Here is a 15,134-nt window from a genome sequence, read left to right on the forward strand (position 1 = left end):
GTTACAAGCACATGCCATATTGCTCATAAGGAGACATGAGCATGTGGTAAAAGTCTAACAAGAAATAATAATCAGTCAGTAAAACATTGTCTCCCTCAACAGATCACTCATCATAACCCTGGTCATGCGTACTAATGCTTAACATTGTGTGCGAGTAGGGCTACTTTAATGGATATGAGGAAGAAATAAAAGACAGCACGGTCAGGGCAGTCTGAATCTATGAGGATCAAAATCCATGTGTTTACATCAAAGAAGTGTTGAATATCAGAGAGATACTGTGTAGGCCCAGACAGGAAACTAGAGAATATCCCCCCAAAATTGCTCCCCTGAGCCAGTGATGGATAGGGTACGTCATGCTTGTGAAGTGTAAGGGACTGTCACACATAACCACTTACATTGTCATTTTTGCAGTACAATTAATGGTATTTTTCTAAGACACAGAGGAAGCCTTCACTGAGAAACTAGAAGGGTGTGTGTGTGTGTGTGTGTCGGTGTGTGTGTGTGTGTGTGTGTGTGTGTGTGTGTGTGTGTGTGTGTGTGTGTGTGTGTGTGTGTGTGTGTGTGTGTGTGTGTGTGTGTGTGTGTGTGTGTGTGTGTGTGTGTGTGTGTGTGTGTGTGTGTGTGTGTGTGTGTGTGTGTGTGTGTGTGTGTGTGTTGTAGGGGGAGTGACAAGGAAACCTTACATAACAAGCAGGCTGTGGAGTGTGAGCCATGACAAGCCGTTTACAGGAACCACAGGAACAAAACAATTAAGAGTGTCCTTTGTTCACCACGGATGGCTGTGACATATGCCGCCATTTTAAAGTGTTGTGTCATTGATTCACTTTAATTAGTTCTTAGGAGATGTGTGCAACATGCAGATAGTTCAGGGAAGAAAGTTAGAGACAGAATGGGACACTTCACATATTTAATTGCTCCCAGGACAGATATAATGGCTGGGCAATAACAAATGAAAAGTCATGGTATATGTTCTAATGAATATATTCATCCTGAGTAAGTGACCATAATGGTGTTCTTTCCAATACTCTAACAGCAAGGGGTGTAAATATTTAGTACACATTATGTTTTCGAAAAACAAGTTACAATATGCTGTAGGAACAGTTCTGGAAAGTGATAGTGTGGTTAAGGTTTATTCAATAGACTGAAACTGGCCATGGTCAACAGAGACTTGAAACCAAGAATGACAGTGTTACAATAATGTCCAATGCAGTACACTGACACAGACAAATAGAGTGTAGCACACTGTTTTTACATACCTAGATTTGCATTGTAAATTGTCTTTGTCTTGTAAAATGTATCCAAATGACCCCTACGTCGCACTACAACGCTGTAGTCAAAGGTCCCATAACCTGGGGGGCAGCAGCTGAGGGTGAGCCTGGGACTTTTGAATGGCACATAGGACCAACTACCACAGGTATAACCTTTGACATGGGTCTGACACCTACTAGAGAACTGTATCAAAACATGCACCTTGTACTCAGAGGCAATGTGAGGGTAAGAGGGAACACCGGAGAACCTATCGTTGAGTCAAAAGGGTTAACATGCTTCCCGGAGGAATCTGAGAGGTAAGACCAAAAGCACTGTACGTGACTTGTGACTCAATGCATCAGTCAGGCATATGGAGTATTTCTACTGCCTCCTGACGAGCAATCCATCATTGGGAACACACAGAAGCTTGTGGGCACTTACACTACGTCCCTATAAAATGCATACGCACGCATACACACACACAAAAACATACAACAGTTGGATCTCACAAAGAAGAGAGCAAATACAATGGAAAGCGCCTCCAAACTCCAAGTCATCTCCTGCTTTGTTTACACTCCGTGAAGTGAGGTGAAATTTTAAAGGGCAGCCAATTACCCAGAAGCCCTTATGTGAGATAGTCATACCTGTTCACTGACTGGTGCTGGATTGACTACTGTGGACACCAGCCTATGACTGTGGAGAAACCACAGACTGGTTAAATCGATACTCCGGTGTAAGGAGCAATGCAACTGTCAATATTTTACTAACAGTGAAACTGGAATATGGCACTGTGCTGCAGAAAAAAACAAGCCAAATACCAACAAGAGCAGGGAGGTGAAGAAGAAAAACACTCCTCAAATAATAATCATCATCTACACAACATATAACAGGCTGAGTGCTGTTTAAAGGTTTCCACACACAGGTTAGAGAAGTGGTGGAGAAAGCATGAGCAGAGGCAGTGTAACAGAACATTGGCTTTGGTTAATGGGACAGGCATCTGTGAGGATCACAAAGGCTCCACATACAGGAGATTTACCACTTGATCTCACGTTCTTATGTTTCTTTTTCAAATGACCTTGCTGCAAGGACTTTTATGCCTTCCCTTTATTCTCTGCTGTGATTGGATGGGCATCTTTGCTCAAGTCTCTGCCACCTTGATGAATGTGTGTTCCCTCCCATTTATGTGTCTTTGTGGAATCCCTGCCACCAGCCATGCCACATGAATCTTCTGCTGGGCCCGTTCAGGAAGTGTTAGCAGAGGAGTACCACTCTCACCCACACAAAAAAAACTCATACATGTGTGTTTACTGAAGTGATACTCAGAAAGCTCTTTACTTTTGTGTGTGTTCTCCACTTGTGTTCTCCAAGAGGAGATGCATACTTAAGTTACTGTGGGTAGAATCATGGACCTTTTTCTTCTCTAGTAAGTGTTGACTTTGTGTACTGTCTTTAAGCCTTTTGAAATGACTATAAAGATAAAGTGTTTGTTTTTTTCTCCACAGGATGCAATCAGTGCTTTTTAATTTGGGAGAGCACGGTTGTGCGCCTGTGGGGACCAAACAACTAGGGTTTGTACCTATGACAATTAATAATGCAGACAGAGAAAGATGGGAGGGCATAGGATCCTGCACTCACTGCTGAGTACTCTACAATCACCAGGAGCAAGAAGAGCATGAGCATAGACAACTGTTCCCCCAACACACACACACACACACACACACACACACACACACACATAACACACATAGGAAAGAGTTTGGGGGTGGAAAACAAGTGAAATATAGTGAGAGAGATACACAGAGATAGCGGGGAAAAGAGGCAGGGAGTAAAAAGAGCAAGAGCAAGAGCGAGAGGGAGAGCTGTAGAGAACATTACATTATCTGCAGCTCTCCTCCTGCATAATTAATGGGTGGAGCAATATTTTGAACTGAAGAATGTCTGTGAGAAAGCAACCCCAGCAGATATGAATAAGCATGGCCAATGCTGGGGTGCGAATTAGAACACTTTCGCATTCAGCAATCACTCCCCGCCTCACTCCCACCCATCATGCAGCCTTTGGGTTTCCCTGTTCACCTCCAGTCAATTCATAATAGGGTTGGGTCGGTATCCAGATTTTCATACCGTTTCTGCACTATACTGGGGTATACGGTATTACCTAATGTGCACACAAGGGGCGCTATAAAAATAAAACACTAAACAATTTAGGCGACAGGGATCTTGATCCAGTAGGGGATTGCATATCTCTGCTGTAACCAAGAACTTTGATCTTGACATCTAGCCACTAGCTAGCAAGTTAGCAAACCAAATGCATAGCTGGAGCACTGAGCTGGATATCAATTATTTGACACATCTTAGATTTCTTATAGTTATACTTAACGTAAAGTTATATTCAGTGGCTTGCTCACAAAACCGAAAAAATAAAAACATATAAATATAGTTTAAAATCATACCTTCAATTTCACAATACTCCGGCCGGTATACAGTACAAACGGCCTAATTCATAATATGCTCAATAAAACTTTGCGCATGTAAAGCTGCACTCTCACATTGTCATCTCTTCCATGCAAATGTCAATAATGTTAATGAACATCTGCTTCCAACTCACACTCTCAAACACGTAGATCCCCTGAACGCAGCTCACTCTCCAGATCCCAATCCCCTGAATTCTGATCACCCGTTCACACACCTGTATGTCATTATCACACACTACTTAGTTCAGTTCTTTGCACCCCATCATTGTGAGGTATTGTTTGTTTAGTGACACACTTCTATGCGGAGCACTGTTTTTTCCCCGTAATTTAATCCTCCTGTGTATGATAGTTTCGTTACTAGCCTTTTCCCTGCCTTTCCTTTTGCCTTTTTGGACCCCCTGTGTATGACCTTCTGCCTGCCCCTGGACCCAGCTACCTGCCTCCTCCTGTGGTCCTTTACCAATAAACACCTGCTGTGCCCTGTACTTGAAACCAGCTCTCTGTCTCCCATTGTGTTCATTACAACATCAAAATATATATACATGTTAGGAAGGTGACATGAGCACCTCACTGTGTTTTTACATGTGGAAACTGGACTACTCTTGCCAGCTAAATTAAGTATGTAAAAAGCTAGGCAGCATGAATGTAATATCAATGTAAATCATATGACGGCAGCTACGGTATACACTGGGCCTTGATTAGGCCTGTAGTATCACATATAGCATGTTCCATTCTCAGCATGCTCTCCATTCCTCCCTTCTCCATCATGAGAGGGATAATGTCAGTGTCGAGCATCGTACTGATTACCTTGTCAAAGGGGATCAGTCGCATCACTCCAGCCGACACAATGCTGCCCAGACCCATTAGCACTGGCCTTGGGTGTTTATGTACCTTCCTCTCACCACAAGAGCTGCCCGGACAAAAATACACTTCAGCTCATTCATTTCCCTCTCTTTTATCACATGTTGTCTCTTATCTCTTCTTCGTTTTTTGGGGATTCATGGCCGGGTGACTTTTGAAAAGCGCCAGTCGGGGGTTTTGTCTTTCGTGTCATTGAGCTCTTTACCATTCATCCGCAGAGCCAATCTTATGCAGAACATATTGAAGGGCATCATTACCTGGGAGCCTGTAGTTTTTGTTCACTCACCAAGGAAGACCAAGCTGAGTTATTAGAGAGGGAGAGATCAGGCTCAGCCACACAGGGGAGCAGGACAAATGACACGCAAACAACAACAAGTTTGGAACTGCAGGGCACAGTTGTATTAATGCAGTTGTTGGTATGTTAGGTGTGCCACAGAGTGCATGCTACATAGAAAGCCTACATACCGTATGCTACAAAGAACAAATGCCTTAGGAGGCTTTGAAAGACCAGAGACTCATCATATTACATGCATAATTCAGAGTTACGCTGGATAATAAATAACGTGATGAATAAGTCATGTGTGAGTCAGTGTGTGTGTGTGTGTGCGTGTGTGCGTGTGTGTGTGTGTGTGTGTGTGTGTGTGTGTGTGTGTGTGTGTGTGTGTGTGTGTGTGTGTGTGTGTGTGCGTGTGTGTGTGTGCTCTTTCATTATTTTGGTACAACCCGACAGATGCGGCAGCTAGGTGATTGATTCAACTGAATGATGGCAGAACCAGTCCAGACATGCCTGTTGTCTCTGAATATTCACACTGTTTGTCTGACAAAACAACAAATTCCCAAAACTTGAAATTGTTTTCCATCATCCAACAAGCCATATCAAAAGCCTGTTTCAGAAGAGGAATATAGATTTGTATGTAAGCATAGGTAACCATATATATATATATATATATATATATATATATATATATATATATATATATATATATATATAGAGAGAGAGAGAGAGAGAGAGAGAGAGAGAGAGAGAGAGAGAGAGAGAGAGAGAGAGAGAAAGAGAAAGAGAGAGAGAGAGAACACTCCAAATGCAGAATGAGGTGAAATAGAAGGAGCAAGTTATTTACAGCTAGGCCCAGCTTGTCTGTGATGTCCCCTCTGCCTTGGACTCCTGTCCTGTCCCTATTTAGCAGCACCGAATGGGCTGGCTGGGCTGAGAGAGTCACTCCAGGTTCACTGGCCTGACCCCTGCCTCAGCTGAGGCCATGGGCCTTCTACAGCACCGTGCCTGGCCTGCACGGCAGATGTGACTCTGCTATGGCCCAGCTGCACACAGTGTTAAAGGCCCACAACCTCCTGCCTCCTTGCCCATCTGCCAGAACCTAGAGTCCTGAATCAGAAAGGCGAGTCACACCAGACAGAAGCCCTGTACCAATGTTCTCCACCAAGTTGTTACAGTTGAAGACCATGGTCTAAAAATGTATGTTTTCAAAGATAAGACTATGACCCTCCAACTACTCCAAAGCCACGGTTTTGTTCAGAATTGACAGCAAGATCAGCGTTATACAACAAAGATCTGATCATGTGTTTGATGTCATCAAGCAAGGAAAATGTATAACACATCTGGCCTAAATGGAGCGTGGAATGGTATCAAAATAGCCCTGCTGTCATGATATAGATCTGACACCTGTAATGTGTTGAAATAGTGTGTGTAAGAGCATCTCACAGTTGACTAATGTAACCCATACTGTATCTGGGTCTTCACCTATGTCCCTTCGCTTTTTTCACTTGTGATCGATATCTCTCCTCACATGCTTTGATATAAAAACGTGTTATGTTTCACTCTGTATATGTTTCATTTATGAAGTTGTGTTAATATTAAAATGAGGTGTCTAATGTACGTATACTGTATGATAATGTGCCCAATGGAAGTCTGCATGTAGCACTCATTTCCATACGTCTCTCCTTGATCAAGTCAAAATCAATGATGACAACTCTTTACTTATTTCCCAAGCTGCCATCATTGATCAATGCATAATCAGAAATATCATTAGAGCCACAGACCGTGCCTGTTAGTCCTGTTACCGATGTTCATAATAACTTTCAAAATGCAAATGAACTCCAGGTAATCTATTAATGTCACTTCAATTTCATGTCTTTGCTCCAATTTAGCAGATCCTGACACGTTTGCACGCCTGGTGCTTTTGTACACAGGCTCATTTTACAGGGGGTTGAGAGCGGCCGCGCTGCGAGGAGAGGAGGGCTGAGGAGCGACATGCCATCTGTCTCTCCACCAGTTTATTAATCGCCTTGATAATGAAGCAGGCACAGGCAAGGCTCCCGAGGCTTCACGTTGGAGTTTTAGGTGGCAAAACAACTTTCCAAGTTTATTTCTCTGTGTAGCAATTATTGTCATTCACACCCTTTCTTTGGTAGAGAGGAGGGTCGGACGACCTGATTCTAATTACCTGAATCGTCACTTCAAGCAGACTCTGTAATTTAAACTACATCACAATCCCCTTGTTAGCTCCAGAAGGCAGGGAGCTCTATAATTCCAGCGTATGGTTGGAGGACCTAGTGGGGGAATTTGCTTGCTTGTCTTGGCCTTAAAGTCAAAGACCCCATCAACAAGAAAACAGATCCAATAATCCAATGAGATTTGTCCAATCCGTGCAAATGATGCACAATTCCCCTTGTGAGAAGACCTATACCAATAAGTAGCAAACTCATTTAGAATTTAAGACAAATTGAAATAAAGAAATATCATGAATATAGATACAGCATTTTCACACTTCCAGTATCATAAAATGAATGGATGAGTATAGTGTATTAAATATTAATAATATAAAACCTTTAACAGGATATTTGGTGCTTGTTCAAAAATGTATTTGCCCACACTCAAAGGCTGATAGGAAGATGTAATAAAAATGAATACGACAGACACCCCAATAACGTCCCGTTTGAGATAATGTTGAAGACATGCAGTCCGGTATGAAAAATACAGAATTCCCCCCCAAAAAATGTTGTTCTCTAATGTCCTCTTAGAATGAGATCATTAAGTGTTACTATCAGGGAACCAGATCAGAGTAAGAAAACAGGAGAATCTCATATAGGTTGAATGCACACGAGTAAAATAAACGTCATGACATGTACTCTGCACTCTTTTGTCTTACAGTGGAGAATGTTAGTATACCAATAACAAAAACCAAAACTGTGAATGCTTTTATTTGATTTGTTACTCAATAAATTGCTGTAATATGAAGCGAACAAAGCTACGATTCTTATCCAGCTCACCTTCAGAGAGAACAAGGCATTCTGCTGCATGTTTTATTAACCTTCGTGTTCGCCTGCACACAGGAAACATGAAGACCTTACCTGCACACGTCACCTATATTTTCTTCTCGTGGTAACTGCCTGCCAAGGTTGTGATGACACTGGGGCATTGTATAGCCTATATTTGAATGTGTACTATGAGAGGCATGTCAGCCCAAACATTTTAAAAAGCTATCCTTTATTTGATAAAGCTCCAAATAACAGCTTACTGTTTTGGAATTGACCTTTTTAATACTTTTGAGTTACATGTTTTTGTCAGAAATCCAACAGTCTCTACGTTAATAAGAGTTTATTTTCCTCTGTTTCCGCAATAGGCTTTATTGGAATTTCAAAGCACAACATGAAAATAGAGAGTTCTATATAAAATCTCATTTTAGTGTGATAGAAATTAAACACAAAAGATTGATGAATATGAGACGGAAGATGAAAAAAAAACCCACTGAATGTTTGTTTCTGTCTTTATGTCCAGAGCATTTGATTCCTTCCATAACACCACAACACATAAAAACTTAACAAGACAGAAACAAGTCGTTTCAAAAAGCCTTTCAAGCTAACAAGAGAACATTGGTGAATGTTTAATTAATCATCAGTGATCCAAAAAAAAAAGAAGTAACAAAAGCCACAAACTTCCATTTTTATATTGTATTCCCATTGGCAAATTCCAGTCTCTGCAGTCAACTAGCACTTTGCTTTTCACCCCACGACTAGCAATTCCCCTCACTTCACTGTCAAAACTCATGGATAAATACAATGAGCATTTCAATTGAGAACAGCACACTCCAGTTAATTCAGAAGCCATTCAAACCCCATCACTTTTTTTCATATTATGTTACAATACAGCCTTATTCTAAAAATGATTAAAAAAATAATAATTCATCATCAATCCACACACAATACCCCATAATGACAAAGCGAAAACAGGTTTTTAGATTTTTTTTTGCAAATATATTAAAAACAGAAATACCGTATTTACATATGTTTTCAGACCCTTTGCTATGAGACTCAAAATTGAGAATTGAATTTGTCACGTAAGTTCTGTTTCCATTGATCATCCTTGAGATGTTTCTAGAACTTGATTTGAGTCCACCTGTGGTGAATTCAATTGATTGGACATGATTTGGAAAGGCACACACCTGTCTATATAAGGTTCCACAGTTGACAGTGCATGTCAGAGCAAAAACCAAGCCATGAGGTCGATGGAATTGTCAATAGAGCTCCCAGACAGGATTGTGTCGAGGCACAGATCTAAGGAAGGGTATAAAAGAAATGGCTGCAGCATTGAAGGTCCCCAAGAACACAGTTGCCTCCATCATTCTTCAATGGAATAAGCTTGGAACCACCAAGACTCTTCCTAGAGCTGGCCGCCTGGCCAAATTGAGCAATCGGGGGAGAAGAGCCTTGGTTCGGAATGGTCACTCTGGCAGAGCTCCAGAGTTCCTCTGTAGAGATGGGAGAACCTTCCAGAAGGACAACCATCTCTGCAGCACTCCACCAATCAGGCCTTTGTGGTAGAGTGGCCATACGGAAACCACTCCTCAGAAAAAGGCAAATGACAGCCCATTTGGAGTTTGCCAAAAGGCAGCTAAAGGATTCTCAGACCATGAGAAACAAAATTCTCTGGTCTGATGAAACAAAGATTGAACACTTTGACCTGAATGCCAAGCGCCACGTCTGGTGGAAACCTGGCATCGTACCTACGGAGAAGCACGATGGTGGAAGCGTCATGCTGTGGGGATATTTTTCAGTGGCAGGGACTGGGAGACTAGTCAGAATTGAGGGAAATATTAACCAAGCAAAGTACAGAAAACCTGCTCCAGAGTGCTCAGGACCTCAGACTGGGTGAAGGTTCACCTTCCAACAAGACAATGCCCCTAAGCACACAGCCAGTTCAAAGCAGGAGTGGCTTCGGGACAAGTCTCTGAATGTCCTTGAGTGGTCCAGCCAGAGCCCGGACTTGAACCCGATCTAACAGCTCTGGAGAGACCAGAAAATAGCTGTGCAGCGACGCTCCCCATGTAACCTGACAGAGCTTGAGAGGATCTGCAGAGAAGAATGGGAGAAACTCCCAAAATACAGGTGTGCCAAGCTTGTAGCATCACAGCCAAGAAAATTCGAGGCTGTAATTGCTGCCAAAGGAGTTTCCACAAAGTACAGAATAAAGGGTCTGAATACCTATATAAATGTGATATTTCTGGGGGGTTTATTTATACATTTGCTACTTTATAAAAAATTGTTTTTGCTTTGTCATTATGGGTTATTGTGTTTAGATTGACGAGGGGAAAACATCTATTTAATCCAACTTTTGACTGGTACTGTATATGGTATCCCCTTGCAGGAATTGTTACTATTCAACGCTGAGGACCATATTTAATATGACAACATGGAATTCATGATAGTAACACGTAATTGAAAAGTCAGGCAAAAATCTGTTCTATGTTTGTATTATAATGACGTCCAATGTTGTCATCAGTATACATCCCCCCCCAAAAAATTGGGTTATTAAATATCACAATAGTTACCTAAATACCCTACAATTACACATAAATAAAGATTATATTATCAAATGATGTAGAGATGGGTTTTATGCCTACAGAAAGAGAAGTGAAGGCCTTTACTTGACTTACCCACTTGAGACATCTCTGGGACAGAGGCCCGGTAGGGGCCTTCAACGAACTGTGGCGGATTGTCGTTTATATCCTGCACCTTTATGATGAACTCCGAGGGCGGTTCCAGGGGTTGATCGGTGTCTCTGTTAGTGACTTGTGCTGTAAGAGTGTACTCTGCCTTCTCCTCTCTGTCCAGTCTCTTCATGGCGTGAATATCTCCCGTAATCTCATTGATGGCAAAGATGGTACCCGCCCCTTCACCAGCCAGGACATACTTTATTGGTGTGCTGCCAACATCCAAATCTGTGTGTAGCTGAAAAAAAGGAATGAATTGGTAAGTTTCACAATGTATTCTGTTATCATTGGCATAATCTTTAAGTTAACTGATAAGAGTTTTATGAATGTTGAAAACCAATGTTGGCGCAACTGGCGTGGTCATAAACATGTTTCTTTGTATATATTGATAACTAAGGCCCACTGAGAACAAAACATATGGTCAACTGATACACAATAGAAAGTGGGTCATGTCTGCTTTATTATCTTATCATGAAGCACACTATACAAATAACAATGCCAGCACACATTAGTGTGAAAAATATTCTATGGCCAGAGGTTTTTGTTCTAACCAACATCAAACACTTTCATTGCCTATATGTACAGTGGTGTAAAGTACTTAAGTAATTAACAAAAACTTTTGGGGGTATCTGTACTTTACCTTACTATTTATATTTTTGACAACTTTTAGTTTTACTCCACCATATTCCCAAATGAAATATGTACTTTGTACTCAATACATTTTATCTGACACCCAAAAGTATTTACATTTTGAATGCTTAGCACGATAGGGAAATTGTCTAATTCACACACTTATCAAGAGAAAATCTCTGGCCATCCCTACTGCATCTGATCTGGCGGACTCACTAATCACAAATGCTTTGTTTATAAATGATGTCTAAGTGTTGGAGTGCGCCCCTGGCTATCCGGTACATTTAAAAAACAAGAAAATTGTGCATTCTGGTTTGATGTATATTTTAGAAATAACATTTACTTTTGATACTAACGTTTATTTAAAACGTAAGACTTTTACTCAGTATCTTACTGGGTGACGTTCACTTTTACTTGAGTCATTTTCTATTAAAGTACCTTTACTTTTACTCAAGTACGAGATTTGGGTACTTTTCCCACCACTACATATAGAGTCACCTGTCAAGGTCTTTGACACTGCAGTCTGCCAAGCGAGCACACATTGTGTGAACAGTAGCGGATTCAAGTACAGACAACCCTTTTCATGTTTCAAACGACTAAAGAGATTCATAGGGAATAAGACGATAACAGAAATGGAGCTCCAAGGTAAGAGACAGTTTTTTTCTTCAAATGAGGAGCGGATATGGCTGGTTTTTATTCTATCCTTATATTAGGAACTTGATCCCAAAGGTAAGTGACTAAGGATTGAAGGGGGGAGGGGACCATAGAGTAGAACATTTGCAAATTGGACAATGTTCAGCATCGGTCTAAAACATGTCCAGAAGCGGTGCTCTTTCTAATTTGTATTTTTGTAAAGATCTTGCACCAGAACATCCTATTCAGCAACTTCCATTTCATTTTCTGCCCTGAAATTTGCCAGAGGTATTCCTTTGAGACCATGTTTGGGGACAGAGTAAAACGGTAAAATGTGTGTACAAAAATCCAAACCTCTATAAAGCCTTCATGATTGTTTTATAAAACCGTTTTATGCATATACTGTCTCAAAGGTGCTGTTCACAGACACTGACAAAGCACATTCACTTAAATTGTCACACCTTGCACTTTTGTTTTCCTAATTGTGCCATCGTTTCACATGAAAGATGTGGCTCATTAACACAACAGCTTCACATCATTCCACACACTACAAAACCCCTTAAATGAGCCCAAATGAATGTCTGTCAGTTTACTTGGAGGCTATCTCTATGTGTGTGTGTGTGCGTGTGTGTGTGTGTGTGTGTGTGTGTGTGTGTGTGTGTGTGTGTGTGTGTGTGTGTGTGTGTGTGTGTGTGTGTGTGTGCGTGCGTGCAAGTGTGTGTGCTTATATGTCTTAAAATACAAAGCTGGCAAAGAAAAATCATACACGATATGAAGTCTTCCTTGCATAATTTAATCCATTATTCTAATCTTGGAACAAAAATAAATATCAGTCGCCCCCCCCCATCATATGAATAAATGTATGTATAGTAAGCAGTGAGAAACCTACTCTCACCAGAATGTTTCTAGATACAGTGCATACTGTCCAATGAAAATGGTGCCTCTTTCCCTCTCATAAGATGATCTTTGCACCACAATGCACAAGTGATCATCAGAGAGGAGAATTAAAGAAAAGGGGCTGACAAGGCTGTCTATCATTATCCAAGTTAGCAAGGCAACAAAATTGCACCGGCAAACAATGACATTCTGGGAACACTTAACCTTAACCGTTTTGTGTTCATTAAAACTGTTCTGTCCACGTTTGCAATTGCAACGATAACGTTATATGGTACAGACACTCAACCACTCAAACCCTCAAACTGCACTTAAGACCAAGTCTGCACTAAATAAGCATAAGTAGATTAATGAGTGGGAAATAACCCAATAGCAATGTCACAACCGCAGCCTTGCATGATAATGAAAACTGCTCACATATCCGGACTTCCCATCACGCCATCTATTTATCTATGTTTATTAGAAACCCCTCTGCATGTAAGAACTCAGACATCACGCTTATTGGCCTGCATTATAGTTCACTGCTTCATTATGAATCTCAATGCACAATGAGGGGAATCAGACCCTCTTCCTACTGTACCCCCAATCAATGCCACATGGGGCTGCTTTTACTGTCAAGCTCAGGAGAAAATATGTCACTCCATACTCAAGATGAGCTTTTATAGCAATCGGAGGAACAATAGTGCATCCTAATGAGGAACATCTCATTCCCCTCGGCCTCAGGCTCCACACTTAAGTGTGGCGTTAAGCCCTACATGGCGAATTAATGATTTTGCTCCTTGTCAGGGCAAGTGGTGGAGAGGGCATGTGCTGCTCCTCTCTGCAGGGAGAGGGAGTATGAGGGAGAGGGCTTCCTGTCACCCTGTAAGACTGGGTGTCAGCTGGCGTCTAGCATGTCAGAGCAGTTCCCCATCTGAATCTCATCGCAAGGCTCAATTAGGCAGGATTTCTTTGTGCTGTTCGCCCTGGAAGCTTAAATCCTTATATGCTGATTTGTGTGGTGAAATTCATCCCAAAATACTTGCTTTTTTTCTAAAAATGAGGATGTGGGCAATCTGTGTGTGGGTAGCCAACTGATACAGTTGAAGGTGGAAGTTTACATACACTTATTATGGAGTCATTAAAAATTGTTTTTCAACTACTCCACAAATTTCTTGTGAACAAACTATAGTTTTGGCAAGTCGGTTAGGACATCTACTTTGTGAAGACGGCTGCAAGTGGAGATGACACAAATCATTTTTCCAACAATTGTTTACAGACAGATTACTTCACTTATAATTCACTGTATCACAGTTCCAGTGGGTCACAGATTTACATACACTAAGTTGACTGTGGCTTTAATTAAAAAGCTTGGAAAATTCCAGAAAATGATGTCATGGCTTTAGAAGCTTCTGATAGGCTAATTTACATTATTTGAGTCAAATGAAGGTGTACCTGTGGATGTATTTCAAGGCCTACCTTCAAACTCAGTGCCTCTTTGTTTGACATCATGAAAAAGTCAAAATAAATCAGCCAAGACCTCAGAAAAAAAATTGTAGACCTCCACAAGTCTGGTTCATCCTTGGGAGCAATTTCTAAACGCATGAAGGTACCACGGTCATCTGTACAAACAATAGTATGCAAGTATAAACACCATGGGACCACGCAGCCGTCATACCGCACAGGAAGGAGACGGGTTCGGTCTCCTAGAGATTAATGTACTTTGGTGCAAAAAGTGCAAATCAATCCCAGAACAACAGCATAGGACCTTGTGAAGATGCTGGAGGAAACAGGTACAAAAGTATTTATATCCACAGTAAAACGAGTCCTATATCGACATAAACTGAAAGGCCGCTCAGCAAGGAAGAAGCCCCTACTCCAAAACCACATTATAAAAAGACAGACTACGTTTTGCAACTGCACATGGGGACAAAGATCATACTTTTTGGAGAAATGTCCTCTGGTCTGCTGAAACAAAAATAGAACTGTTTGGTCGTAATGACCATCGCTATGTTTGGAGGAAAAAGGGGGCGGCTTGCAAGCCGAAGAACACCATCCCAACCGTGAATCACAGGGGTGGCAGCATCATGTTGTGGGGGTGCTTTACTGCAGGAGGGACTGGTGTAATTCACAAAATAGATGGCATCATGAGGATGGACATTGCGTGGATATATTGAAACAACATCTGTAGACATCAATCAGGAAGTTAAAGCTTGGTCGCAAATGGGTCTTCCAAATGGACAATGACCCCAAGCATGCTTCCAAAGTTGTGGCAAAATGGCTTAAGGACAACAAAGTCAAAGTATTGGAGTGGCCATCACAAAGCCCTGACCAAAATCCTACAGAACATTTGTGGGCAGAACTGAAAAAGTGTGTGCGAGTAAGGAGGCCTACAAACCTGACTCAGTTA

At 41.4% G+C, this 15,134-nt stretch overlaps 1 protein-coding gene across 2 annotated transcripts in view; it reads right to left on the reverse strand.

Moving 5' to 3' along the window:
* Positions 1-15,134, reverse strand: part of LOC112249088 (cadherin-8) — a 72,506-nt gene that overhangs the window by 30,559 nt on the left and 26,813 nt on the right. For both annotated transcript variants that reach the window (XM_024418733.2, XM_024418732.2), the window contains exon 3: positions 10,532-10,826. In XM_024418733.2, coding sequence (XP_024274501.2) covers positions 10,532-10,826 — 295 coding nt within the window. The remainder of the gene's footprint in view (positions 1-10,531; positions 10,827-15,134) is intronic.

This window comes from Oncorhynchus tshawytscha, linkage group LG04, assembly GCF_018296145.1.
Source record: "Oncorhynchus tshawytscha isolate Ot180627B linkage group LG04, Otsh_v2.0, whole genome shotgun sequence".
Taxonomy (NCBI): Eukaryota; Metazoa; Chordata; class Actinopteri; order Salmoniformes; family Salmonidae; genus Oncorhynchus; species Oncorhynchus tshawytscha.